Source organism: Pelobates fuscus, chromosome 8 (assembly GCF_036172605.1).
Source record: "Pelobates fuscus isolate aPelFus1 chromosome 8, aPelFus1.pri, whole genome shotgun sequence".
Classification (NCBI taxonomy): domain Eukaryota; kingdom Metazoa; phylum Chordata; class Amphibia; order Anura; family Pelobatidae; genus Pelobates; species Pelobates fuscus.
This window is the reverse complement of record NC_086324.1, coordinates 174,331,705-174,359,676: the sequence shown is the minus strand read 5'-3', so window position 1 is coordinate 174,359,676 and position 27,972 is coordinate 174,331,705. Positions and strand designations below refer to the sequence as shown.

General features: G+C 41.6%; 1 protein-coding gene across 2 annotated transcripts; it reads right to left on the bottom strand.

The window, feature by feature from the left end:
- Positions 1–20: 20 nt before the first annotated feature.
- On the bottom strand, positions 21–26,608 carry RNF112 (ring finger protein 112). 2 transcript variants are annotated; one of them, XM_063430866.1, is made up of 14 exons: positions 26,549–26,592; positions 17,539–17,597; positions 15,672–15,954; positions 13,217–13,414; positions 12,425–12,562; positions 11,670–11,774; positions 10,539–10,589; positions 9,702–9,758; positions 8,084–8,170; positions 6,384–6,510; positions 6,105–6,235; positions 5,721–5,774; positions 4,587–4,661; positions 21–1,939 (listed from the first exon to the last, which is right to left on the bottom strand). In XM_063430866.1, the coding sequence occupies exons 2-14, from the start codon at positions 17,559–17,561 to the stop codon at positions 1,409–1,411; spliced, it is 1,860 nt and encodes a 619-aa protein (XP_063286936.1). In that variant the 5' UTR covers positions 17,562–17,597; positions 26,549–26,592; the 3' UTR covers positions 21–1,408. The 2 variants fall into 2 exon arrangements, with proteins under 2 accessions (XP_063286936.1, XP_063286937.1); XM_063430867.1 differs by lacking the exon at positions 17,539–17,597 and having other exon boundaries at positions 26,549–26,608.
- Between the last annotated feature and the right edge of the window lie 1,364 nt (positions 26,609–27,972).

The window sequence follows — 27,972 nt, the reverse complement described above, 5'->3', positions numbered from 1 at the left end:
ACAATGTGTATATTAATAAATACTTTCAGAATCCCTTTAATGATTCAGGTTTCATTTCTATACGCGTGGAAAACAATCCAGAAACATTACTGTAACAAACGGAGTCAATCATACTGTTCAGAAAGAGATGACAGAGCCAACATACCCACTACAGCTTATTGTACTAATACAGCTCATTGTAATATTACAGCTTATTGTACTAATACAGCTCATTGTAATATTACAGCTCGTAATATCACAGCTCATTGTACCAATACAGCTCACTGTAATATCACAGCTCATTGTACCAATACAGCTCACTGTAATATTACAGCTCATTGTACCAATACATCTCATTATAATATTACACATTGTTGTATTATTACAGATCACTGCAGTGGTTATGTTCCTAAGTTGCGCCCCACTCCCCCTCACTGAAAATGTGAAATGAACACATCCCCATTATCAATGTCACATGGTGGATTGTGGCTCCGAGTATTTAGCGAAACCACAAACTGCTGCAATCACTGCTTAATAGGTCATCGTAAACAAGCACACACCAAGAAACGCAGTTTAATCCAGTCCAATCCATACACTGGGAAATAACCTACGGACTAAATTAAACTCATTTAGCTTCCCATCTAGTGGAAACATTTTCCGAGTCCATATAAACCCCAATTAATTAAATTATATATAAAACTAGTAATAAAAACAGCAAATGCTCTTAAGAAATGTACAGCCCACCTTTCAGCACACTTTGAGCGTTAGTGTGGTATGAACCGTGGAATGTCCTTTCTAAACAAGTCCCCCATTCCCTTAACATTGGGGACTACAGCCGAGTAAGCGTGATTGTAATTATTGCAAGTTAGAAATAAAGAATACATTCTTCTCTGAAACATTGCTTGCACTATAATAATGGGGTCTGTTAATTGATGAAATCTCATTTTACCTGCAATGTTATCACAAGTCCGGTCTAATAGCAAAGCGAAATTACCGTACACTCATCGTTCAAGTTAAACAAATATGTTTCAGAGGATTATAATGATTATGATTGTTGAAATAAATAGAATGTCGTGGAATTAACCAATTGAATTACTGAATATGTCAATCAGCTGCAAGTAAAACACATTTAAATTCAAACAATTATTAAAGTCCCTTTATATTAATTTCCTGAGATAAGACGATATAAGACATGTCGCACTTCTCCGTCTTAAAATGATTCTGTAACCAGAATTAAACATTGGGTGAGGAGGGGCATCCTCACTAATAAGGCACATCACTCGAAGCTCATTAAACCTGTGGGTTAACGTCCTGCCCACCATAAGATTCAAGGCAATTTAATATTTAAAGAACAATGGAATTAAGGAAATAGCATTAATCAGGATGACGTTTGTCAAATGTTCAAGAGGCAGATCATTGTGGAAATTGGTCATAGGTTCTTCTTCACAAGACGTTCTTTATCATTTGATGACTCTTGGCTACTACCTTCTTCCACAGGCGTTTCCTGTTTTTTCTTCTCTCGGTTCCCAATTGCTTTTCCCACCCCCGCCCCCACTCCCCCACCAATGGCCCCCATTGTTAAAGATCCTCCAACCATACTAGCAACCATAGTAGCCGTGGTGCTTCCCAATATCGTTATAGCTTCAGCAGCAAGAACTGTTCCAGCCACAGCAGCTCCTACCACACCTCCAGCGAGGCTCAAAACTCCTCCTCCAACCGCAACGCCGACGGTAACTGCGCACTTTGTGAATCTCTTGGAGTAATCTGCACAAAATTTTTCTTGCTCATTTTGCAAATTGGATTTCATTTCCTCCACCAGCTCTTGTTTATCTCTGTCAGTACAACCTACTAAGCGGGATGCATACTCATCTAGGAGACGTGAAGCAATTTTGTCTGTCTTGGACCTCATATCCCCTGGTTTAATGCCCAGGACCTTAAATACAGATGTTCCTGGAGGGACCTGTGGACAACAATAACAGGATAATGGAAAACAGTTTAAAATGTACAGACAGGTAAATGGACCATGCAGAAACAAAATCAGACAATATGCACACAGGAAGTAGAACACAAGTCCATATGATGGAAGAATAGTGAATGTGTGCAAAGAAGATACACGCAGGAGAAAGCACAACACACGGATCTCCCCATATACAGTATAGACTGCGCAAGTAGGAATCTGCACAGAGCTCCCCATATACAGTATAGAGTGCGCAAGTAGGAATCTGCACAGAGCTCCCCATATACAGTATAGAGTGCGCAAGTAGGAATCTGCATGGAGCTCCCCATATACAGTATAGAGTGTGCAAGTAGGAATCTGCATGGAGCTCCCCATATACAGTATAGAGTGTGCAAGTAGGAATCTGCACAGAGCTCCCCATATACAGTATAGAGTGTGCAAGTAGGAATATGCACAGAGCTCCCCATATACAGTATAGAGTGTGCAAGTAGGAATATGCACAGAGCTCCCCATATACAGTATAGAGTGTGCAAGTAGGAATATGCACAGAGCTCCCCATATACAGTATAGAGTGCGCAAGTAGGAATCTGCACAGAGCTCCCCATATACAGTATAGAGTGCGCAAGTAGGAATATGCACAGAGCTCCCCATATACAGTATAGAGTGCGCAAGTAGGAATCTGCACAGAGCTCCCCATATACAGTATAGAGTGTGCAAGTAGGAATCTGCACAGAGCTCCCCATATACAGTATAGAGTGTGCAAGTAGGAATCTGCACAGAGCTCCCCATATACAGTATAGAGTGTGCAAGTAGGAATCTGCACAGAGCTCCCCATATACAGTATAGAGTGTGCAAGTAGGAATCTGCACAGAGCTCCCCATATACAGTATAGAGTGCGCAAGTAGGAATCTGCACAGAGCTCCCCATATACAGTATAGAGTGCGCAAGTAGGAATCTGCACAGAGCTCCCCATATACAGTATAGAGTGCGCAAGTAGGAATCTGCACAGAGCTCCCCATATACAGTATAGAGTGCACAAGTAGGAATCTGCACATAGCTCCCCATATACAGTATAGAGTGCGCAAGTAGGAATCTGCACAGAGCTCCCCATATACAGTATAGAGTGTGCAAGTAGGAATCTGCACAGAGCTCCCCATATACAGTATAGAGTGTGCAAGTAGGAATCTGCACAGAGCTCCCCATATACAGTATAGAGTGTGCAAGTAGGAATCTGCACAGAGCTCCCCATATACAGTATAGAGTGCGCAAGTAGGAATCTGCACAGAGCTCCCCATATACAGTATAGAGTGTGCAAGTAGGAATCTGCACAGAGCTCCCCATATACAGTATAGAGTGTGCAAGTAGGAATCTGCACAGAGCTCCCCATATACAGTATAGAGTGCGCAAGTAGGAATCTGCACAGAGCTCCCCATATACAGTATAGAGTGCGCAAGTAGGAATCTGCACAGAGCTCCCCATATACAGTATAGAGTGCGCAAGTAGGAATCTGCACAGAGCTCCCCATATACAGTATAGAGTGCACAAGTAGGAATCTGCACATAGCTCCCCATATACAGTATAGAGTGCGCAAGTAGGAATCTGCACAGAGCTCCCCATATACAGTATAGAGTGTGCAAGTAGGAATCTGCACAGAGCTCCCCATATACAGTATAGAGTGTGCAAGTAGGAATCTGCACAGAGCTCCCCATATACAGTATAGAGTGCACAAGTAGGAATCTGCACATAGCTCCCCATATACAGTATAGAGTGCGCAAGTAGGAATCTGCACAGAGCTCCCCATATACAGTATAGAGTGTGCAAGTAGGAATCTGCACAGAGCTCCCCATATACAGTATAGAGTGTGCAAGTAGGAATCTGCACAGAGCTCCCCATATACAGTATAGAGTGTGCAAGTAGGAATCTGCACAGAGCTCCCCATATACAGTATAGAGTGTGCAAGTAGGAATCTGCACAGAGCTCCCCATATACAGTATAGAGTGTGCAAGTAGGAATCTGCACAGAGCTCCCCATATACAGTATAGAGTGTGCAAGTAGGAATCTGCACAGAGCTCCCCATATACAGTATAGAGTGTGCAAGTAGGAATCTGCACAGAGCTCCCCATATACAGTATAGAGTGTGCAAGTAGGAATCTGCATGGAGCTCCCCATATACAGTATAGAGTGTGCAAGTAGGAATCTGCACAGAGCTCCCCATATACAGTATAGAGTGTGCAAGTAGGAATCTGCACAGAGCTCCCCATATACAGTATAGACTGTGCAAGTAGGAATATGCTCAGAGCTCCCCATATACAGTATAGAGTGTGCAAGTAGGAATCTGCACAGAGCTCCCCATATACAGTATAGACTGCGCAAGTAGGAATATGCACAGAGCTCCCCATATACAGTATAGACTGCGCAAGCAGGAATCCCAGCATTCCGTGTCCAAAAAAAGGCAGCATATGGAACTCACGCACAAGGAATAACAGAGTACATGCAAGAGGCAGACGATAAAGGAATTAACACACAGAGTGTACAGGCTGACAGTGTGCGTGCAGGAAGCAGTTTTGTGTAGAATGCATGGTTGTGTTTAGAATGTGGAAGACGTATACGAGGGACTGATTATTGCATTAAGGAATTTCTGGACACTAACCTCGGTTTCTTTGAAACTCTGAAACTTTTTTACAGCATCATTCGCTATTTTCTGATTTTCAAATGTATGAAACATCTGGGAAAGGACAGAGAGATAGTTTTATAGCATGGCCTTTAACTCTCTTATAACAAGCTGTCTGCATTAAGTATACGAAGAGATAGTTGGCCCTGAAAAAAAGGAAAAACTGGAGAAAACTGATTTTTTTCTATTTGTTTCTAAAGCTGTTTTTTTTGTTTAGAAAACATTTGAAAAAATTGCCAATGGAATATTTGTTTACAATGATAGAATGTTTGTGACATGGTGTTTATATATTTAACCCAATATTATAACACCAATATTTATAGTTTAAAAACTATCTGTATATGAAAACTATATAAGCCGAGTCTCACATCATTGCAATTCCTGTACCCCCGACACAGGAAAATACTGGAACGTAATTCAAATTCGAGGAAAATACACTGGATACAATTCTCAAAGAAAAGATAGGAATGTCAGTCTGCGAGGGTTTGTGGGCATCACCTTGTTTAATCATGTGTTAACTGGATCAATTCATCTCCATAACTTTTATCTAAAGTAAGAATTCAAAGCTGAAGTGAACGTAGAGCTGATTTTTTCATTTCGGATATTTTTACCCTAAATTCAACTTTACTAAATAACGCGGAATTTGGCCAAAACAGTTTTTGTTCCTCTCGATAAAATTGTGAGACCCACATTGAACATTTGGAAACATGTCCACAGTGTAAAAATCCTCCCCAATTTCCAAATACTGTCAAAAAATATATATGCTTTTCCAAGTCCTACCAGGATAACAAAGCACATTGCTGTATGCCGGACGTGTCCTACAGAAAAATGCTTACTGGAATTAACGAGGCAAAACTAAATCAGATTCATCTCATAGGGAATCACTTGCCATCATGGATATCAGCCAGGGGGCGCTCTCATCCTGTTTTATTAAAATCCCTTTCTAGTGAAATAGGCACTTTATTAAACCAGGGCTAAGACACCTCTAGAGCATTTCAGCAAGTAAGAACTGGACTCTAGAGTGTCTATTTAATGGTAATGAGAGGGTTTTTTCCCCTTTCGGTTTGGTGAATTTTTTTCATTAATTTCTGAAATTCTGTAGGAGAAACTCACCTCCACCGGGGATGAAAATCTGTATTTTTCGTTTTGTAAAATGTTGACAAACTCCTGAAAAGTAATACAGAATTAGTGACGCTGATAATAAAAATCACATTTCAGTCAGAGACGTATTTGTTTTAAACATTTCAAGATTACTCCACTACTACTATGTAATGTGAAAGTGTTGTGGACCTTCTCTGAGTCCAGACCTTGAGCATTACAGGAGGAGATCTTCTTTATTAGAGACTTTCAATAATCTTGGAATATGGACCTTCGTTTTCAAGATAGAACGGGGAGTATAACAGAACAGACTCAAATATATGAGCATAGCTATTTAGTATTCAATTAGGTCCATATTACTACAGACTTTTAGTAAGTACCTGAGCTTTGCATACAGACCTTCAGTACGTCTCCCAAACGGGCACAGGTTACAATGTCTCCGTGTATATCAGATCTTTTGTATTGCCAGATCCCTCGAACTAGCTCTGTAATGTAATCTGTAAGGAGATTTCTGAACTCTTCATCCATATCTGTGAGAGAGATAACACGATAAGTCATTAGAGAGGCAGGTGAGATCACAGACCCAGTTATCAGTTAGAGATCTGTCTGGATCTGCAGCAGAAACAGGTCACACTGACCATCAACGTGAGACCCAATGAGCAGTAACAGGGATATTACCAGAGAGTTTTCCCAGCCCGGATGATCGGAGGACTCCTTTTCCTGGATTTGGTAGAAGGAAGCCGGTCACTGATGGACTTCTGAGAGTTTCAAATACCAGACGATGTTCTGGGCCTTTTCGCAGTCTCTATTAGGGATAGACATAAAAGAAGACTTAGAGTTGAGAAGTAAAATGTGAGAGAATGGGGTATACTAGGGATGGGAATTGACAGGTATGATAGAGGTTGGAGGATAGTTTATATTCAAGGTAGAATGGAGATGAGTAAAAAAAAAAGAAGTAATCACACAGACAGGTGTGTGAAGGATACAGTTAGATATATATTCCCCAGGGCTGCAGGTTACATTTTTGTCAGGAAGTGTAATTGTGACAGACCGTCTAGCACCTCGACTGGTGCCTTCGCCAATCGCTGCTTCCTAGTGCTTACGGAGTACCACAAGCACCGCACCGGACACCATCAGCACTGTAGTCCCCACTTCCAGCATTAGAGCTTGGTTGGGGGTCTCGCTGTCCTCCACCCACCCTGGACCCAAGAGAGTGTAGCAATATGCTCTTAAAAGAGCAAGTGATTATAATCCATGGGGAGTATAGTGATATAGCAATCCCCAGAGTGATACAGTTGTTCCCCCCACACATGAGATGAGACTCTATGTTGAGGGTAAGCAGGAACTCATTTAATGGCAACCACAACTGGCCTTATATGCAGGTCCCCATGCAAGGGGCACTCCCCCCTGGAGAGTAGACTACAGTAAAAACATACACACGATTACACTGGCTCTCAGGTCCAAGACACTCCCACATAAAACTGGGTAATCCCTCCCCTGTGCCTGAGAGTTAATTACTTGAGTACACACATATAATTAAATCTCAGTATAAGAAACATGCAATACACCACCCCAAAAGTAAAAACATGGAAACCCCACAAATGTCACATCCCATGATAGCCCGATCTGGGGGACCAACATATCCAAAAATCAATCAGATCGGTTCAGGGGTTCAGGATTTCCATGGAAGTCATAATTTTGACCGACCGTGCACATGGTCCTACGCCCAAAACAGTTCCAGGGAATTAGGGCCTACGGTTGGTCTCCCTTTCTGGAGTACAAAAGTATATAAATCACCTAAGTTTTTAAGGAGCCCATAGTCTTTTGGCAGAGGCTGGCAAGCAGGCCCCTCCAAGAACACGTGGCAGAGGCATTTCTGCCACAGTGATTTCCTATGTTGTAACGAATGGGTTAAGCATATTTTAATTGTTAGAAAGCAGAAGCTTTATGCTCGCTGTTTTGCTTAAACTTGAGCCGGTTGCATGACTACAGAGTGCATGATAACCCGTGCACAATAATATCATGGGTTTAACTTCACGAACATTAAACAGCTTCAGCTTCCTGTTAACATTTTGTGTTTGTTGCTTTAGAACTGAAGCAACTCTGTAGAATTATGTTAATGCCCCATAATGGGTCTATACAAGGGCACGGTGTATAATGCACATGGGGATACGATTCGGGTATGAAGCTCACACAATGAGCTTTTGTTCCCACATTTACCTAACTGATGTAACGATGACAAATTCTTGTACCGAGATCTCAGGAATTCGAGTAATCATTGATCTGAGACAAGTGAGTTTACGTCCCAAAAGAGTCATTATTAATCTGCAACAAGTAAACCTGCGACTTGTTCCATCTATGACATGTTTCCAACATACCTCTGTCACATGGTCTATATATTCTCGACCAGGTCCTCGTCCACATTTTTCAAAGTTTTGCCAGTCCCTCACCAGGATATCCAAGTGCTGTAACACAAACCACACTCTGAACAAGCAGAACATGAATACTGCCGGTGCATCTGGAGTAAAGGGAGCACGGCTACCAGATTGAGAACGGCTACCAGATTGAGCACGGCTACCAGATTGAGGACGGCTACCCGATTGAGCACGGCTACCCGATTGAGCACGGCTACCCGATTGAGCACGGCTACCAGATGATGAATAAAAGGTTCTGGTCGAATGCAAGCTGCGCAAGAACCAACTCTACGGGCACCAACATTTAGTAAAAGCCGAGCAGAGCTACCATCCTGTAAGTGAGGTGTAAGATGAATAATGCGTTCCAGCGAAAAGGTTTAGTGGCTGGTGATTGAGGTATTAATTGGGTAATTCTGGTGACTGAATTATGGATTAGATTAACTAGGATAGGTTGGCAGCAGGTAGAGTAATAAGGGTGAAAAAGACACATGGGGCATAGAGTAACGAGTGAAGAGGCACAATCTGAGTGAGGTGGAAACAGCGAGACAGTCAGAGTGAGGTGGAGACAGCGTGACAGTCAGAGTGAGGTGGAGACAGCGTGACAGTCAGAGTGAGGAGGAGACAGCGTGACAGTCTGATTGAGGAGGAGACAGCGTGACAGTCTGATTGAGGAGGAGACAGCGTGACAGTCTGATTGAGGAGGAGACAGCGTGACAGTCTGATTGAGGAGGAGACAGCGTGACAGTCTGATTGAGGAGGAGACAGCGTGACAGTCTGATTGAGGAGGAGACAGCGTGACAGTCTGATTGAGGAGGAGACAGCGTGACAGTCTGATTGAGGAGGAGACAGCGTGACAGTCTGATTGAGGAGGAGACAGCGTGACAGTCAGAGTGAGGAGGAGACAGCGTGACAGTCAGAGTGAGGAGGAGACAGCGTGACAGTCAGAGTGAGGAGGAGACAGCGTGACAGTCAGAGTGAGGAGGAGACAGCGTGACAGTCAGAGTGAGGAGGAGACAGCGTGACAGTCAGAGTGAGGAGGAGACAGCGTGACAGTCAGAGTGAGGAGGAGACAGCGTGACAGTCAGAGTGAGGAGGAGACAGCGTGACAGTCAGAGTGAGGAGGAGACAGCGTGACAGTCAGAGTGAGGAGGAGACAGCGTGACAGTCAGAGTGAGGAGGAGACAGCGTGACAGTCAGAGTGAGGAGGAGACAGCGTGACAGTCAGAGTGAGGAGGAGACAGCGTGACAGTCAGAGTGAGGAGGAGACAGCGTGACAGTCAGAGTGAGGAGGAGACAGCGTGACAGTCAGAGTGAGGCGGAGTGACAGTGTGACAGTCTGATTGTGATGGGCTCTGAGTTTTGATTTTAGGTTTGAGAGTTAGGTAGTTTGATGTAAGTAACAAACATAATTAATTAGAAGGGCCTGGAGTTGCAAACAGAATCAGCTGGGACGGGATGGACGAGTGCAGTGAGATAGCGATGAGGTTAAGAGTGGAGCAGCATGAGATTGGAAGGACCGGTGGAGGAAATGGGAGTTATTACTACAGAATACAGAGGGTAGTAAATACGGAGATACATTTACCTGCAAGTTATTTAGTGAAAAGGATTTTCCAGTCAATTCGGATATAGTAAGATAAATCTGAAAATGGATACAAAAAGCTTTTACTGAGTAAAATGGTAACAGGGCTACAATGTTACAACCAAAACCTCATCTATCCCAGAATCAATAGAATGGATTATATTTCTCCAGTATGGAAGACATGAAAAAGATCCGGAAAGGTTGAAGCTACAAAAAAAAAACAAAAAAAAACACTTTTGTTGGGGTGAAGGTGTGTGTCTATATTTTGTGGAAAAGTGAATTACATGCAATCATTTAATTAGAATACATTTCAGATCAGCATCACTTATATCGGCTAATTTACTCTACAGCACTTTACAAGCAAGTAACTGACAAAAGTAAACGATAAATATAAACAAGAGGAAAACAGGGCCCTTCTCAAATCAGCTTACAATCTTGGCGTCGAGCTTACAATCTTGGAGTCGAGCTTAGAATCTTGGAGTTGATCTAACAATTTCGGAGTCGCTCTAACAATCTCAGAGTGGATCTAACAATCTTGGAGTCGCTCTAACAATCTCGGAGTCGCTCTAACAATCTCAGGGTCGAGCTTACAATCTCAGAGTGGATCTAACAATCTTGGCGTCGAGCTTACAATCTCAGTGTTGAGTTTACAATGCAGGGAATTTAGACAGAGATACATCCTCAGCATCCTGGAAATGTCTACAGAGTGCAGAGTAGCTTTTATATCTCTCTGTATTCCCTGAGCGCCATTACTAAAACATGCAGGACAGGTTTATGTCCATGAATTAAACGATCTTCTGTACATATTCCCAATTTCCCATTTGTGTGAAAGCGTCTCACCTCCAGATAATCAAGTTCTGTTGTTTTCAGATTTGAATTTACATTGAAAATCTGGAAAACAAATGAAAACAGGATATTATACTCTAGCACATGGTAATGAAGGACAGATCATTAGATTAATAAGACAGGACAGTCATAATATAGAAATGTATGCTGGGGAGAATGCTCAGACATTGTCTGCCTAAACCTCAGTACTGCAGATTTCATCCCCAGCTGCACCAATGCAATGAGTATTAGTAATACTGATAATAATAATAGAAACTAATTATCTTACCATATAGAGAATAAGTGAAGCTGCAGTACTGGGTCCCGAATTGGGGACAATGATATGAGCTCAATCATGTGTTACAAAAATATGGTAATTTACTGAATACAAAAATATATACAACATAGCATAGTGCAAACAGGGGGCCACCATACCAATGACTTACCTCCTCAGAGTCCGAGGAAGTCTCTCATCTGCACTAAATACATTGGCATTTTTCCTTTGCTATCGACTCACTGACTTTGTAATATACTATTTTGTATTAGTGCTGGATTCAATAAAGAAACTTATTTTTGTAACACAGAATTAAGCACCTATAATTGTTCCTAATTGGGGACCCAAAATTGCAGCTGGTTTTATTTGCTGATTTGCAACAACCCAAACCGAACCCTTAATGCTTCTGAGTAATAGGCTATGGGGTGAACGTGATGACTGTGCAAATTCCCAGCAGCTTGTCAAAAACGACAATGTCACGGTGATTGGTCGACCTGTCCAGGCTGTGTTCGCAAAGTGGCTTCACCTACTGGATCCCGCGTAACCCTTTAAGGACACAACTTCAGAAATAAAATGGAATCATGACGGAATATTTCCGTCATGTGTACTTAAGGGGTTAATGCCCCACCTATGTGTGTAAATCGTTATATGCCTGCTCTTCCTGTCTCCTTGATGCTCTGCTCCCTTTCTGTACCATCACATAGCGGAATGTATCCTTGTTCCTTGTACCTTATTTCTTCATGTCATCCCATCCCTTGTCCTAATGTACCTGTCAACCTGACACTCGTACCACACTGACACACCTATACCAATAAAAGGCATCACTATCTATAGTTATATTGACACATTATAGACAGGGGCCGCTAGATTACCAGGTAAGAGCTGAGAATCATAGATAACGCAGACAGTTTAATGCTGGTTTCTCGGTCACCGTCAAGGTCCAGTGAGCCCTCAGTATCCACGACATAGACCGCCATCTAGTGGTAAGGAGGAATAATAATAATAAAAAATCAAAAAGTTCAAATGTATTCTATAAACTCTTCCTGGACAAGGATTTATGGGATAATATATGTTCCCATGGCAGATTGGACTGTCTTAGCCTGTTGTGGTAAGATTGCAGCTAAGCAGTGGTCTGGCCGAAAACATTCAAAAGTATTTTTTTTTTTCCATTTTTTATTGTATTTTAACTTTTGCCAATATTTTATTTTACTTTCTTTTTTTTATTATTGAGATTGTCAAAGAACAGCATAGTACAAGATACAGAAAAAGTTACATTTGGTGATCAGTTTAATTAAGTTAATCACGGTAGTATAAGGATAAACAAAGCCTCGCAGCACACAGCACGTAGGGCAGGGAGAAATCAGAGAAAATAAGATTTAAGACATTTATATGTTTAATTTTAAGGTGCTGATGTGTGTCCAACGTTTTGCCAATATTTTAACCGATTATCTATATAATGCATTAAAATTAATGGGTCAGGATTTCATTAGACCATCCATATAATTAACGCTGCTCGTTTTTCCGGGGAGAGAATTAAGGATGACGTGTAAGGTGGAAGCAGGGGTGTAGTGCTAATTAAAGGTAGCCCGGGTAAATACTCCTATCATTCTCTAGAACATACAGTCACCTTTTCCCCAGCTTTCTCCACTATGAAAGGTCGGCTCCATATCCATATCCCCTTAGTTACACCGTCAGTTCCAGCCTTCCAATCAAACCCTTCCAAGGCGTCATCATGTCCGCCCAGGCTGGGGGGCTGATTTTGCTCCTTAAATAGAAATATCATTTGATGTTAATACAATGAGACTTATTGGCTTTTACAAATGAGTTACGTTAAAATATATAAATATAAGAATTTGCATCGACTTGTTTAAAGTACCACTATAGGCACCCAGACAACTTCAGCTTAATGAAGTGGTCTGGGTGCCAGGATTAACCCTTTTTTCTATAAACATAGCACAGTTTACATATGGGTTAATCCAGCCTCTAGTGGCCGTCTCATTGACAGCCGCTAGAGGCTGCTTCCGCGCTTCTCACTGTGATTTTCACAGTGAGAAGACGCCAGTCTCCATAGGAAAGCATTGAGAATGCTTTCCTATGAGACGTTCTGAATGCAGGTGCTACACTAGTAGCTAGCCCTATAAGTTACTAACGATTGCAAGCCTGGAGCGTGCATGGCACACACCATGGGTAAATGTCTACTTGTTAATGGCAAGTGGGCCAAGGGAAATGTTTAATCCTGCACATACAGTTACAAACTGCTAGTAATTTTACAATAGTGAAGTCTGTAATTAAATAGATATTTTTGTAATGTAATAGAAATGTAATTATATTTGTGCCTGAGGTTATGGATCATAAATTAGTTCATCATCTCACTGGAGAGAGTCTCTCCAAAATAAAGTCCCTGCTGTAGATTTCTCACCCGGCTGCGTAGCGCTCTCAAGATATAGTTCATGAGGAAGGATTTGCCGCGACGTTTCTCTCCGATAACACATATAAGGCATGCTGGGTAATTTGACACGTTGTCATTCAAAAACAGACTTGTTACCGCAGTTTCATCCAATTGCAGTTTGCCCGACGAATCCGTAAACACCAGCTGAATGGGACCGTCCCTATATTCCTAAAAACGCAATGCCACCATTAAATGATCTTTTTTAATTACTATTAAAGCTTTGCTGCACCGCTATTGCAAAGTGCCTTAATCTTAACCCCTTAAGGACAAAGCTTCAGAAGCTTGTCTTTCACTTAATAACAGCATTTTTTGTTTTTTTGCGTTCAACTGCAATTTGCATTTTACTAATTGATTGCACCGACACATATTATATACCGTTTTTTTTAAAGGACAGAAAGGGCTTTAATTTGATGTAACACACACACACACACATACATATACATACATATAATTATTTATTATTAAAAAAATACACAAAAATGCAAAACAAAATGAAAATGTTTGTGTTTTTTTTTTTACAGTTTTTGCAATAATAATGTGTGCAATATTAGTGCAGGTTAGGGAAAGTAATTAAAAATAAATTCATTTAGTTGTTCTGAATTACAGAATATATAATGTGTCTGGGATTTTAAGTTTTTTTTGGTAGTTACAGGTCACAAAGCACAAGGAGTAAAATAAACTTTTAATGTGGAGCGATTTTAGAATTTGGTATGTTTGTCTTGTAAGCTTAATAGCCATAAAAGAAAACAAAATTGCCACACAAACGTATATATTTATATAAAGTAGACACCACAGGCTATTTACCTAAGGTTGTTTTGACACTTTCTACGTAGTCATTTCATCTGGAAACACTCTGGACACTCTGGACACTGTCCGTCTCTCTAACGATTGGCAGTCTAGACACTGTCCGTCTCTCTAACGATTGGCAGTCTGGACACTGTCCGTCTCTCTAACGATTGGCAGTCTGGACACTGTCCGTCTCTCTAACGATTGGCAGTCTGGACACTGTCCGTCTCTCTAACGATTGGCAGTCTGGACACTGTCCGTCTCTCTAACGATTGGCAGTCTGGACACTGTCCGTCTCTCTAACGATTGGCAGTCTGGACACTGTCCGTCTCTCTAACGATTGGCAGTCTGGACACTGTCCGTCTCTCTAACGATTGGCAGTCTGGACACTGTCCGTCTCTCTAATGATTGGCAGTCTGGACACTGCCCGTCTCTCTAACGATTGGCAGTCTGGACACTGTCCGTCTCTCTAATGATTGGCAGTCTGGACACTGCCCGTCTCTCTAACGATTGGCAGTCTGGACACTGCCCGTCTCTCTAATGATTGGCAGTCTGGACACTGTCCGTCTCTCTAATGATTGGCAGTCTGGACACTGCCCGTCTCTCTAACGATTGGCAGTCTGGACACTGTCCGTCTCTCTAATGATTGGCAGTCTGGACACTGCCCGTCTCTCTAATGATTGGCAGTCTGGAACCTGCCGTCTCTCTAATGATTGGCAGTCTGGACACTGTCCGTCTCTCTAATGATTGGTGCTGTCCATGCATGGCCTGCATTTTCAGATAAAGTTTTCAGTTGACCATTTCATGGATTATTCCCTTTGTAGCAAACTCGCCCCTTTAAAATGAGTTTGCCATGAGTTTTTGGAGGGGGCTGCTTGCCCGCTTCCTGTCCTGTGACTACGGCCCCTGAGATGTATTGCCTTTTAAGAACATATTTAGGCATAAGGGATTTTTATTATGCGGCTACTGACCCTTTAAGCACAGTGTATGGACTTCTATTAGACTGTGTATAGACTGTGTATAGGAAGGTGTACCCCTCCCCCGTTTCCTGTCCCATTGTTCTCCAGCAGGGCGCTGTCCCAGACACACTGCCAGACTAAGTGGAACTGGTTCGGGCTGGAAAGCCATGCTTCAGTGGTCCTAGAGGGACCTCCACCTAACTTTGTAACCCCTGAACCGATTGACCTAATTTTTGAGTATGTTTATATTTCAAGTACGCTGATTCTGAAAATGTATGGAAATGTAGGAAGATTGGATGTATATTTTTAAAGTTACAGCATGTGTGTAAACACTGTATATTTTCTGCCTGTGATAATTAAGTTAGTCTATTGTGTTGAGATAATTGTATCACAGGCAGAGGGGAGGTAACATGTATCGGATTGGTGACTGTACTAAGTATTGTGGGTGTCTCCCTTGCAGTGGGAGAGAGGCATTAAAGCAGGGTATGTAGAATAATAGTTCAGTTCTGCTCCTGATACTGTGTGTCGTCCAGTTATTGGGAAAGGTGATGGGATATTATTGGATTTTACTGCTGATTGTGCTTGCTACGCTGTTGGATTATTCTACTACTGTGGATGTTTCTCCTGGGGTTACTACTTGTTCCTGAGCCTGCTAATATTCACCCCCAGACACGGCTTACCTTTCTGGCTTGCTCTTCCTTCACCACCAACTGCACGTTTGTGATGAGATTTCGGAGTCTGTGCACCGGTATGAGCTGGTCTCTGGGGCATATCATCCTGCACTCCGGGCAGCGGGAGCCCAGCAGTTGGGTATTGTCCCAGTAAGAGGAGATACACTTCTCGCAGAACGTGTGTCCACAAGTAATAGACACCGGCTGGTCCAGCTCAAAGAGACAGATGGAGCACGTGATGTCCTCTTCTAACTTGTGAAAATGGCTGGAGACATCGTGAGGCATGGCGGCCCTGTAAGTTAAAGCCATAGCAGTCCCATAAAAGACATTAATGAATATATTACAGGGAAAATCGAGACAGCACTATAATTTATATTAATTTGTACATATTACAGGGAAAACTAACAATACAATGATTATTATATTAATTATCTGCACAACACTCCACATATACAGGCAGAGCTAGAAATTCCGCTCTGACATTTAAAGGCAGAGCCGTCCTAAAGTAGGAAGCTGAGCCAGAGAGAGGCAGGCTATGCCATCACCCATGACAAGCATGATCCATTAAGTAGACATGTCAGTTGTGTCTCTCCAGACCCCTGCTTGAAAACTCTCACATGGGGAACTGCCCACTGTTTAGCACCTTTAAACAGCGGCTGTTTGTGGTGGTGTGTGCGGATGGGATCCGATTGTGGTGTGTGTGTGTGTGCGTGTGTGCGGATGGGATCCGATTGTGGTGTGTGTGTGTGTGCGTGTGTGCGGATGGGATCCGATTGTGGTGTGCGTGCGTGTGTGCGGATAGGATCCGATTGTGGTGTGCGTGCGTGTGTGCGGATGGGATCCGATTGTGGTGTGCGTGCGTGTGTGCGGATGGGATCCGATTGTGGTGTGCGTGCGTGCGGATGGGATCCGATTGTGGTGTGTGTGTGTGTGCGTGTGTGCGGATGGGATCCGATTGTGGTGTGCGTGCGTGTGTGCGGATGGGATCCGATTGTGGTGTGCGTGCGTGTGTGCGGATGGGATCCGATTGTGGTGTGCGTGCGTGTGTGCGGATGGGATCCGATTGTGGTGTGCGTGCGTGTGTGCGGATGGGATCCGATTGTGGTGTGCGTGCGTGTGTGCGGATGGGATCCGATTGTGGTGTGCGTGCGTGTGTGCGGATGGGATCCGATTGTGGTGTGCGTGCGTGTGTGCGGATGGGATCCGATTGTGGTGTGCGTGCGTGCGGATGGGATCCGATTGTGGTGTGCGTGCGTGCGGATGGGATCCGATTGTGGTGTGCGTGCGTGCGGATGGGATCCGATTGTGGTGTGCGTGCGTGCGGATGGGATCCGATTGTGGTGTGCGTGCGTGCGGATGGGATCCGATTGTGGTGTGCGTGTGTGCGGATGGGATCCGATTGTGGTGTGCGTGTGTGCGGATGGGATCCGATTGTGGTGTGCGTGTGTGCGGATGGGATCCGATTGTGGTGTGCGTGTGTGCGGATGGGATCCGATTGTGGTGTGCGTGTGTGCGGATGGGATCCGATTGTGGTGTGCGTGTGTGCGGATGGGATCCGATTGTGGTGTGCGTGTGTGCGGATGGGATCCGATTGTGGTATGTGTGTGTGTGCATGGGATCCGATTGTGGTATGTGTGTGGATGGGATCCGATTGTGGTATGTGTGTGTGTGCATGGGATCCGATTGTGGTATGTGTGTGGATGGGATCCGATTGTGGTATGTGTGTGGATAGAGTAAGACTGGCTTCGAGATATCACATAGTCCTCGATATAAAACAAAGACACAGCGACAAAAAACCTGCCGACAGCTTCTATGAATTCTCATTAAATTGGTTATACTGTTTTCCCTGTGTTTTAGGACCATTTGGAAAACTCACTGTTTTTTATTGGTGTTCCCCATGTAGAGAGTTCGGGACGGCTGGTCAATGACTTGTACCTGCAGGTGTAACTAATGTTAATCAATGTAACGATTAAACGAGTGCAGTATCAGTGTGCACCAGGAAGAGACAGAAAACCGAGCAAAGAGAGGTCAGGCGACAGGCACTTCTCTAAACAGAATTGTAACTCACCCACAGATAAGCACAGACAGAGGAAGTGGAGACGCAGATTAGACGATACAGGATTAACTAATTGTTCTCCCCTCTGCCACTACTATAGAGCACAAGAAGGATTAATACCCTGTGATTGCCGTGCCAGGAATCTAACAGGTCGCACGTCTAAGGGGAGCGGGGCTTCTTGCACAGAATAGGTTAACATGAAGATGTCCCTGTTTCACAGCTAATTAAAAGAAATCTCAGACAGGGATACAATGTCTCTTTTAACCTTTAACTGCCCCAAAATTGGCAAATTCACTTAAACATATTTTATGGAAAAACACATTGATTATTTTATCGAGAGGCTGAGTGGACAGAGCACTAAATATTAACCCATGAACGGACATCCTCACATCAGGGTGATGGCTGAGGGTTCAGGAGTGTGCATCCTTACAATGTTTGTAAATTAGGCTGAGGATTTAGGAGTCTACCAAGAAGTTCGACTTCAGTAACATTTTCTTTTTATTTCATTTCTTCCACATCCATAAAAGTTAAATAATGAATAATTCCTCCTTGGGTACATCCTCATACCCTTCAATTTGAGTGATAGCTGGAGGTTCCCATCATTTTATTTATTAGTGGCTGAGGGTTTAAGGGTGGGCATCCTTTCATCTTTACAATTCATAATATTGCCCCCTTAGTCGCAATGGGTGGGATAATGGGGTTTATTAAACTCCAACAGGATTGGGGGGAAGAGGAAACCTGGGCCAACTTATCTCTGCTTCAAAGAGTAACTGTCACTTCTCCAGGACTTTAAATCACCTATAACGTGTACTAACGTGAATGCTTCATTGTCTTTTAAAGTGAAACGATCACTTTCAAGGATTTTTAATATTTACTTAAAATGGGCTTTATTTTTAAATGTACTATATGAGGAAGCTTTCTAGAAGGGGGAGAAAATACTCCATTAGATTCTACATACCAGTAATTACTCCCTGTTTGCACAGGTTACTGCTGTGTCTACTATAATGGGGTGTATTCCCTAAATACAGAATAGTAATTGTATTCTGTAGCGGAGATTGAGAATCTTACAATCACTAAAATTCAGTGTTTAGAGAATAAACCCCAATATCCCCTTCTTCTCCAAGTACTACTCTCCAATTTATCTTTAATACTCCATGCATCCCATAATATTATATACCTCTACATTGCGATTACTCCTAATATCCCAAAGTATTCTTCTGGTATTTTTTTTAATTCCCTTTATTAAGAATATTATTCTCCTTGCAATCTTAATTTCCCAGCATCCTTCAGTATTATTTTCTTGGTGATAATTATTACACCTTCATTCTCTGAGCTCTGCTGATGGTCATTATTACTCCCTCATTCCCAGAGTATTGCTTTCCTGACGACCATTATTACCCCTCTGATTATTACTCAAAAATTGTTACAAAAACCTATACTATTAATGAGTACCCCATGTACCTCGGAGTACTACACACCTGTGCAGCATTACGTTTCTATAATTACTGCAAAGCTGACCTTACAATTACTCTCCTGTGTCTGGGTATTATGCTCCTGTACATCATTACTCCCTGCATTTCTTATTATACTCCTATCGTTATTACTCCCTAAATGATCACTTCCTGTGTCTGAGTATTATTACTCCCTGTGTCTGAGTATTGTATTATTACTCCCTGTGTCTGAGTATTATCACTTCCTGTGTCTGAGTATTGTATTATTACTCCCTGTGTCAGAGTATTGTATTATTACTCCCTGTGTCAGAGTATTGTATTATTACTCCCTGTGTCAGAGTATTATCACTTCCTGTGTCTGAGTATTATCACTTCCTGTGTCTGAGTATTATCACTTCCTGTGTCTGAGTCTTGTATTATTACTCCGTGTCTGAGTCTTGTATTATTACTCCCTGTGTCTGAGTCGTATTACTCCCTGTGTCTGAGTCGTATTACTCCCTGTGTCTGAGTCGTATTACTCCCTGTGTCTGAGTCGTATTACTCCCTGTGTCTGAGTCGTATTACTTCCTATACAGTATTCCCAGTATTATCAGTCCGTGTCTGAGTATTATTACTCTCCTGCCCAGTATTATTACTCCCTGTGTCTGAGTCTTATTACTCCCTGTGTCTGAGTATTATCACTCCCTGTGTCTGAGTATTATTACTCCTTCTGTCTGAGTATTATTACTTCCTATAGAGTATTCCCAGTATCATCACTCCCTGTGTCTGAGTATTATTACTCTCATGCCCAGTATTATTACTCCCTGTGTCTGAGTATTATTACTCCCTGTGTCTGAGTATTATTACTCCCTATGTCTGAGTATTATTACTCCCTGTGTCTGAGTCTTATTACTCCCTGTGTCTGAGTATTATTACTTCCTATATAGTATTCCCAGTATTATCACTCCCTGTGTCTGAGTATTATTACTCTCCTGCCCAGTATTATTACTCCCTGTGTCTGAGTATTATCCCTCCCTGTCTCTGAGTATTATCCCTCCCTGTCTCTGAGAATTATCCCTCCCTGTCTCTGAGAATTATCCCTCCCTGTCTCTGAGTATTATCCCTCCGTCTCTGAGAATTATTACTCCCTGTCTCTGAGTATTATTACTCCCTGTCTCTGAGCATTATTACTCCTTGTCTCTGAGTATTATTACTCCGTGTCTGAGTATTATTACTCCATGTGTCTGAGTTTTATCCTTCCCTGTGTCTGAGTATTATTACTCCCTGTCTCTGAGTATTATCCCACCCTGTCTCTGAGTATTATTACTCCCTGTCTCTGAGTATTATTACTCCCTGTCTCTGAGTATTATTACTCCCTGTCTCTGAGTATTATTACTCCCTGTGTCTGAGTATTATCCCTCCCTGTCTCTGGAGTATTATCCCTCCCTGTCTCTGGAGTATTATCCCTCCCTGTCTCTGAGTATTATTACTCCCTGTCTCTGAGTATTATTACTCCCTGTCTCTGAGTATTATTACTCCCCATGTCTGAGTATTATTACTCCCTGTGTCTGAGTATTATTACTCCCTGTCTCTGAGTATTATCACTACCTGTCTCTGAGTATTATTACTCCCTGTGTCTGAGTATTATTACTCCCTGTCTCTGAGTATTATTACTCCCTGTCTCTGAGTATTATTACTCCCTGTCTCTGAGTATTATTACTCCCTGTCTCTGAGTATTATTACTCCCTGTCTCTGAGTATTATTACTCCCTGTGTCTGAGTATTATTACTCCCCATGTCTGAGTATTATTACTTCCTGTGTCTGAGTATTATTACTCCCTGTCTCTGAGTATTATTACTCCCTGTGTCTGAGTATTATTACTCCCTGTGTCTGAGTATTATTACTTCCCGTGTCTGAGTATTATTACTTCCTGTGTCTGAGTATTATTACTCCCTGTCTCTGAGTATTATCACTCCCTGTCTGAGTATTATCACTCCCTGTCTCTGAGTATTACCACTCCCTGTGTCTGAGTATTATTACTCCCTGTGTCTGAGTATTATTAATCCCTGTGTCTGAGTATTATCACTCCCTGTCTGAGTATTATTACTCCCTGTCTCTGAGTATTATTACTCCCTGTGTCTGAGTATTATTACTCCCTGTCTCTGAGTATTATCACTCCCTGTCTCTGAGTATTATAACTCCCTGTGTCTGAGTATTATCACTCCCTGTGTCTGAGTATTATCACTCCCTGTCTCTGAGTATTATTACTCCCTGTGTCTGAGTATTATTACTCCCTGTGTCTGAGTATTATCACTCCCTGTCTGAGTATTATTACTCCCTGTGTCTGAGTATTATTACTCCCTGTGTCTGAGTATTATCACTCCCTGTGTCTGAGTATTATCACTCCCTGTGTCTGAGTATTATCACTCCCTGTGTCTGAGTATTATTACTCCCTGTGTCTGAGTATTATTACTCCCTGTCTCTGAGTATTATCACTCCCTGTCTCTGAGTATTATTACTCCCTGTGTCTGAGTATTATCACTCCCTGTCTCTGAGTATTATTACTCCCTGTCTCTGAGTATTATTACTCCCTGTCTCTGAGTATTATTACTCCCTGTCTCTGAGTATTATTACTCCCTGTGTCTGAGTATTATCCCTCCCTGTCTCTGGAGTATTATCCCTCCCTGTCTCTGGAGTATTATCCCTCCCTGTCTCTGGAGTATTATCCCTCCCTGTCTCTGAGTATTATTACTCCCTGTCTCTGAGTATTATTACTCCCTGTCTCTGAGTATTATTACTCCCCATGTCTGAGTATTATTACTCCCTGTGTCTGAGTATTATTACTCCCTGTCTCTGAGTATTATCACTACCTGTCTCTGAGTATTATTACTCCCTGTGTCTGAGTATTATTACTCCCTGTCTCTGAGTATTATTACTCCCTGTGTCTGAGTATTATTACTCCCTGTCTCTGAGTATTATTACTCCCTGTCTCTGAGTATTATTACTCCCTGTCTCTGAGTATTATTACTCCCTGTGTCTGAGTATTATTACTCCCCGTGTCTGAGTATTATTACTTCCTGTGTCTGAGTATTATTACTCCCTGTCTCTGAGTATTATTACTCCCTGTGTCTGAGTATTATTACTCCCTGTGTCTGAGTATTATTACTTCCCGTGTCTGAGTATTATTACTTCCTGTGTCTGAGTATTATTACTCCCTGTCTCTGAGTATTATCACTCCCTGTCTGAGTATTATCACTCCCTGTCTCTGAGTATTACCACTCCCTGTGTCTGAGTATTATTACTCCCTGTGTCTGAGTATTATTAATCCCTGTGTCTGAGTATTATCACTCCCTGTCTGAGTATTATTACTCCCTGTCTCTGAGTATTATTACTCCCTGTGTCTGAGTATTATTACTCCCTGTCTCTGAGTATTATCACTCCCTGTCTCTGAGTATTATAACTCCCTGTGTCTGAGTATTATCACTCCCTGTGTCTGAGTATTATCACTCCCTGTCTCTGAGTATTATTACTCCCTGTGTCTGAGTATTATTACTCCCTGTGTCTGAGTATTATCACTCCCTGTCTGAGTATTATTACTCCCTGTGTCTGAGTATTATTACTCCCTGTGTCTGAGTATTATCACTCCCTGTGTCTGAGTATTATTACTCCCTGTGTCTGAGTATTATTACTCCCTGTGTCTGAGTATTATTACTCCCTGTCTCTGAGTATTATCACTCCCTGTCTCTGAGTATTATTACTCCCTGTGTCTGAGTATTATCACTCCCTGTCTCTGAGTATTATTACTCCCTGTCTCTGAGTATTATCACTCACTGTGTCTGAGTATTATCACTCCCTGTGTCTGAGTATTATCACTCCCTGTCTCTTAGTATTGTCACTCCCTGTGTCTGAGTATTATTACTCCATGTGTCTGAGTATTATCACTCCCTGTCTGAGTATTATTACTCCCTGTGTCTGAGTATTATTACTCCCTGTGTCTGAGTATTATTACTCCCTGTCTCTGAGTATTATCACTCCCTGTCTCTGAGTATTATTACTCCCTGTCTCTGAGTATTATCACTCCCTGTCTCTGAGTATTATTACTCCCTGTGTCTGAGTATTATTACTCCCTGTGTCTGAGTATTATCACTCCCTGTGTCTGAGTATTATTACTCCCTGTGTCTGAGTATTATTACTCCCTGTCTCTGAGTATTATCACTCCCTGTCTCTGAGTATTATTACTCCCTGTCTCTGAGTATTATCACTCCCTGTCTGAGTATTATTACTCCCTGTCTCTGAGTATTATAACTCCCCGCCTCTGAGTATTATTACTCCCTGTGTCTGAGTATTATTACTCCCTGTCTCTGAGTATTATCACTCCCTGTCTCTGAGTATTATTACTCCCTGTCTCTGAGTATTATCACTCCCTGTCTCTGAGTATTATCACTCCCTGTCTCTGAGTATTATCACTCCCTGTCTCTGAGTATTATTACTCCCTGTCTCTGAGTATTATTACTCCCTGTGTCTGAGTATTATTACTCCCTGTGTCTGAGTATTATCACTCCCTGTCTGAGTATTATTACTCCCTGTGTCTGAGTATTATTACTCCCTGTGTCTGAGTATTATTACTCCCTGTCTCTGAGTATTATCACTCCCTGTCTCTGAGTATTATTACTCCCTGTCTCTGAGTATTATCACTCCCTGTCTGAGTATTATTACTCCCTGTGTCTGAGTATTATTACTCCCTGTCTCTGAGTATTATAACTATCCGCCTCTGAGTATTATTACTCCCTGTGTCTGAGTATTATTACTCCCTGTGTCTGAGTATTATTACTCCCTGTGTCTGAGTATTATTACTCCCTGTGTCTGAGTATTATTACTCCCTGTCTGAGTATTATCACTCCCTGTCTGAGTATTATCACTCCCTGTGTCTGAGTATTATTACTCCCTGTGTCTGAGTATTATTAATCCCTGTGTCTGAGTATTATCACTCCCTGTCTGAGTATTATTACTCCCTGTGTCTGAGTATTATTACTCCCTGTCTCTGAGTATTATTACTCCCTGTGTCTGAGTATTATTACTCACTGTGTCTGAGTATTATTACTCCCTGTGTCTGAGTATTATTACTCCCTGTCTCTGAGTATTATTACTCCCTGTCTCTGAGTATTATCACTCCCTGTCTGAGTATTATTACTCCCTGTGTCTGAGTATTATTACTCCCTGTCTCTGAGTATTATCACTCCCCGCCTCTGAGTATTATTACTCCCTGTGTCTGAGTATTATTACTCCCTGTGTCTGAGTATTATTACTCCCTGTGACTGAGTATTATCACTCCCTGTCTGAGTATTATCACTCCCTGTCTCTGAGTATTATTACTCCCTGTGTCTGAGTATTATTAATCCCTGTGTCTGAGTATTATCACTCCCTGTCTGAGTATTATTACTCCCTGTGTCTGAGTATTATTACTCCCTGTCTCTGAGTATTATTACTCCCTGTGTCTGAGTATTATTACTCCCTGTCTCTGAGTATTATCACTCCCTGTCTCTGAGTATTATTACTCCCTGTCTCTGAGTATTATCACTCCCTGTCTGAGTATTATTACTCCCTGTGTCTGAGTATTATTACTCCCTGTCTCTGAGTATTATTACTCCCTGTGTCTGAGTATTATTAATCCCTGTGTCTGAGTATTATCACTCCCTGTCTGAGTATTATTACTCCCTGTGTCTGAGTATTATTACTCCCTGTCTCTGAGTATTATTACTCCCTGTGTCTGAGTATTATTACTCCCTGTGTCTGAGTATTATCACTCCCTGTCTGAGTATTATTACTCCCTGTGTCTGAGTATTATTACTCCCTGTCTCTGAGTATTATTACTCCCTGTGTCTGAGTATAATCACTCCCTGTCTCTGAGTATTATTACTCCCTGTGTCTGAGTATTATTACTCCCTGTCTCTGAGTATTATTACTCCCTGTGTCTGAGTATAATCACTCCCTGTCTCTGAGTATTATTACTCCCTGTGTCTGAGTATTATTACTCCCTGTGTCTGAGTATAATCACTCCCTGTCTCTGAGTATTATTACTCCCTGTGTCTGAGTATTATTACTCCCTGTGTCTGAGTATTATTACTCCCTGTGTCTGAGTATTATCACTCCCCGCCTCTGAGTATTATTACTCCCTGTGTCTGAGTATTATCACTCCCTGTGTCTGAGTATTATCACTCCCTGTGTCTGAGTATTATTACTTCCTGTGTCTGAGTATTATTACTCCCTGTGTCTGAGTATTATCACTCCCTATGTCTGAGTATTATTACTCCCTGTGTCTGAGTATTATTACTCCCTGTGTCTGAGTATTATTACTCCCTGCGTCTGAGTATTATTACTCCCTGTGTCTGAGTATTATTACTTCCTGTGTCTGAGTATTATCACTCCCTGTGTCTGAGTATTATTACTCCCTGTGTCTGAGTATTATTACTCCCTGCGTCTGAGTATTATTACTCCCTGTGTCTGAGTATTATTACTCCCTGCGTCTGAGTATTATTACTCCCTGTGTCTGAGTATTATTACTCCCTGTCTCTGAGTATTATCACTCCCTATGTCTGAGTATTATTACTTCCTGTGTCTGAGTATTATTACTCCCTGCGTCTGAGTCTTATTACTCCCTGCGTCTGAGTATTATTACTCCCTGCGTCTGAGTCTTATTACTCCCTGTGTCTGAGTATTATTACTCCATGTGTCTGAGTCTTATTACTCCCTGTGTCTGAGTATTATTACTCCCTGTGTCTGAGTATTATTACTCCCTGTGTCTGAGTATTATTACTCCATGTGTCTGAGTCTTATTACTCCCTGTGTCTGAGTATTATTACTCCCTGTGTCTGAGTATTATTACTCCATGTGTCTGAGTCTTATTACTCCCTGTGTCTGAGTATTATTACTCCCTGTGTCTGAGTATTATTACTCCATGTGTCTGAGTCTTATTACTCCCTGTGTCTGAGTATTATTACTCCCTGTGTCTGAGTATTATTACTCCCTGTCTCTGAGTATTATTACTCCCTGTGTCTGAGTATTATTACTCCCTGTGTCTGAGTATTATTACTCCATGTGTCTGAGTCTTATTACTCCCTGTGTCTGAGTATTATTACTCCCTGTGTCTGAGTATTATTACTCCCTGTCTCTGAGTATTATTACTCCCTGTCTCTGAGTATTATTACTCTCATGCCCAGTATTATTACTCCCTGTGTCTGAGTATTATTACTTCCTATATAGTATTCCCAGCAGTATGACTCCCTCCCTCCCCCCATGATTAATACTCGGGGGGGATCCTTTCTAATACCTGGCTGTGGTAACCCCGGTACCCCCTCCCCCCGGTACCTGCTCCCGTTATTACCCGGGTATTAGGAACCAACCTGCCCCCGTTCCAGCCAGCGAGACTTCAATCCAGAATGGAAAGTGAAACAAGATGTGACGTCATCCTGCTGAAGCTGCTCCCTGATTGGCGGCTGCCATCACGTGACTGCAGCTTGTTATCTTGTATCACTAACACCTGCTACTCTGTGTCTTAAAGGGACAGAGACAAAATCTCCCTAATACTAACACACTATTCATGGTACCTGTATTAATACCAACATACTATTCATGGTGCCTGTATTAATACTAACATACTATTCATGGTACCTGTATTAATACTAACACACTATTCATGGTACCTGTATTAATACTAACATACTATTCATGGTGCTAGCTGTACCTGTATTAATACTAACATACTATTCATGGTGCCTGTATTAATACTAACATACTATTCATGGTACCTGTATTAATACTAACACACTATTCATGGTACCTGTATTAATACTAACATACTATTCATGGTACCTGTATTAATACTAACATACTATTCATGGTACCTGTATTAATACTAACATGCTATTCATGGTACCTGTATTAATACTAACACACTATTCATGGTACCTGTATTAATACTAACATACTATTCATGGTACCTGTAATAATATTAACATACTATTCATGGTACCTGTAATAATACTAACATACTATTCATGGTACCTGTATTAATACTAACATGCTATTCATGGTACCTGTATTAATACTAACATACTATTCATGGTACCTGTATTAATACTAACATACTATTCATGGTACCTGTATTAATACTAACATACTATTCATGGTACCTGTATTAATACTAACATACTATTCATGGTACCTGTAATAATATTAACATACTATTCATGGTACCTGTAATAATACTAACATACTATTCATGGTACCTGTATTAATACTAACATGCTATTCATGGTACCTGTATTAATACTAACATACTATTCATGGTACCTGTATTAATACTAACATACTATTCATGGTACCTGTATTAATACTAACATACTATTCATGGTACCTGTATTAATACTAACATGCTATTCATGGTACCTGTATTAATACTAACACACTATTCATGGTACCTGTATTAATACTAACATGCTATTCATGGTACCTGTATTAATACTAACACACTATTCATGGTACCTGTATTAATACTAACATACTATTCATGGTACCTGTATTAATACTAACACACTATTCATGGTACCTGTATTAATACTAACATACTATTCATGGTACCTGTATTAATACTAACATACTATTCATGGTACCTGTAATAATATTAACATACTATTCATGGTACCTGTAATAATACTAACATACTATTCATGGTACCTGTATTAATACTAACATGCTATTCATGGTACCTGTATTAATACTAACATACTATTCATGGTACCTGTATTAATACAAACATACTATTCAT

What these genes read in the sequence shown, in the direction of transcription:
- RNF112 (XM_063430866.1), bottom strand. Translation starts at nt 17,561, where the DNA reads ATGGGGAACACCAATAAAAAACA. An exon ending in GTTTGGGAGACGTACTGAAG is followed by an intron (nt 5,775 to 6,104) that starts GTCTGTATGCAA and finishes ATTACTTTTCAG; the next exon opens with GAGTTTGTCAACATTTTACA. An exon ending in AGAGTTTCAAAGAAACCGAG is followed by an intron (nt 1,940 to 4,586) that starts GTTAGTGTCCAG and finishes TGTTGTCCACAG; the next exon opens with GTCCCTCCAGGAACATCTGT.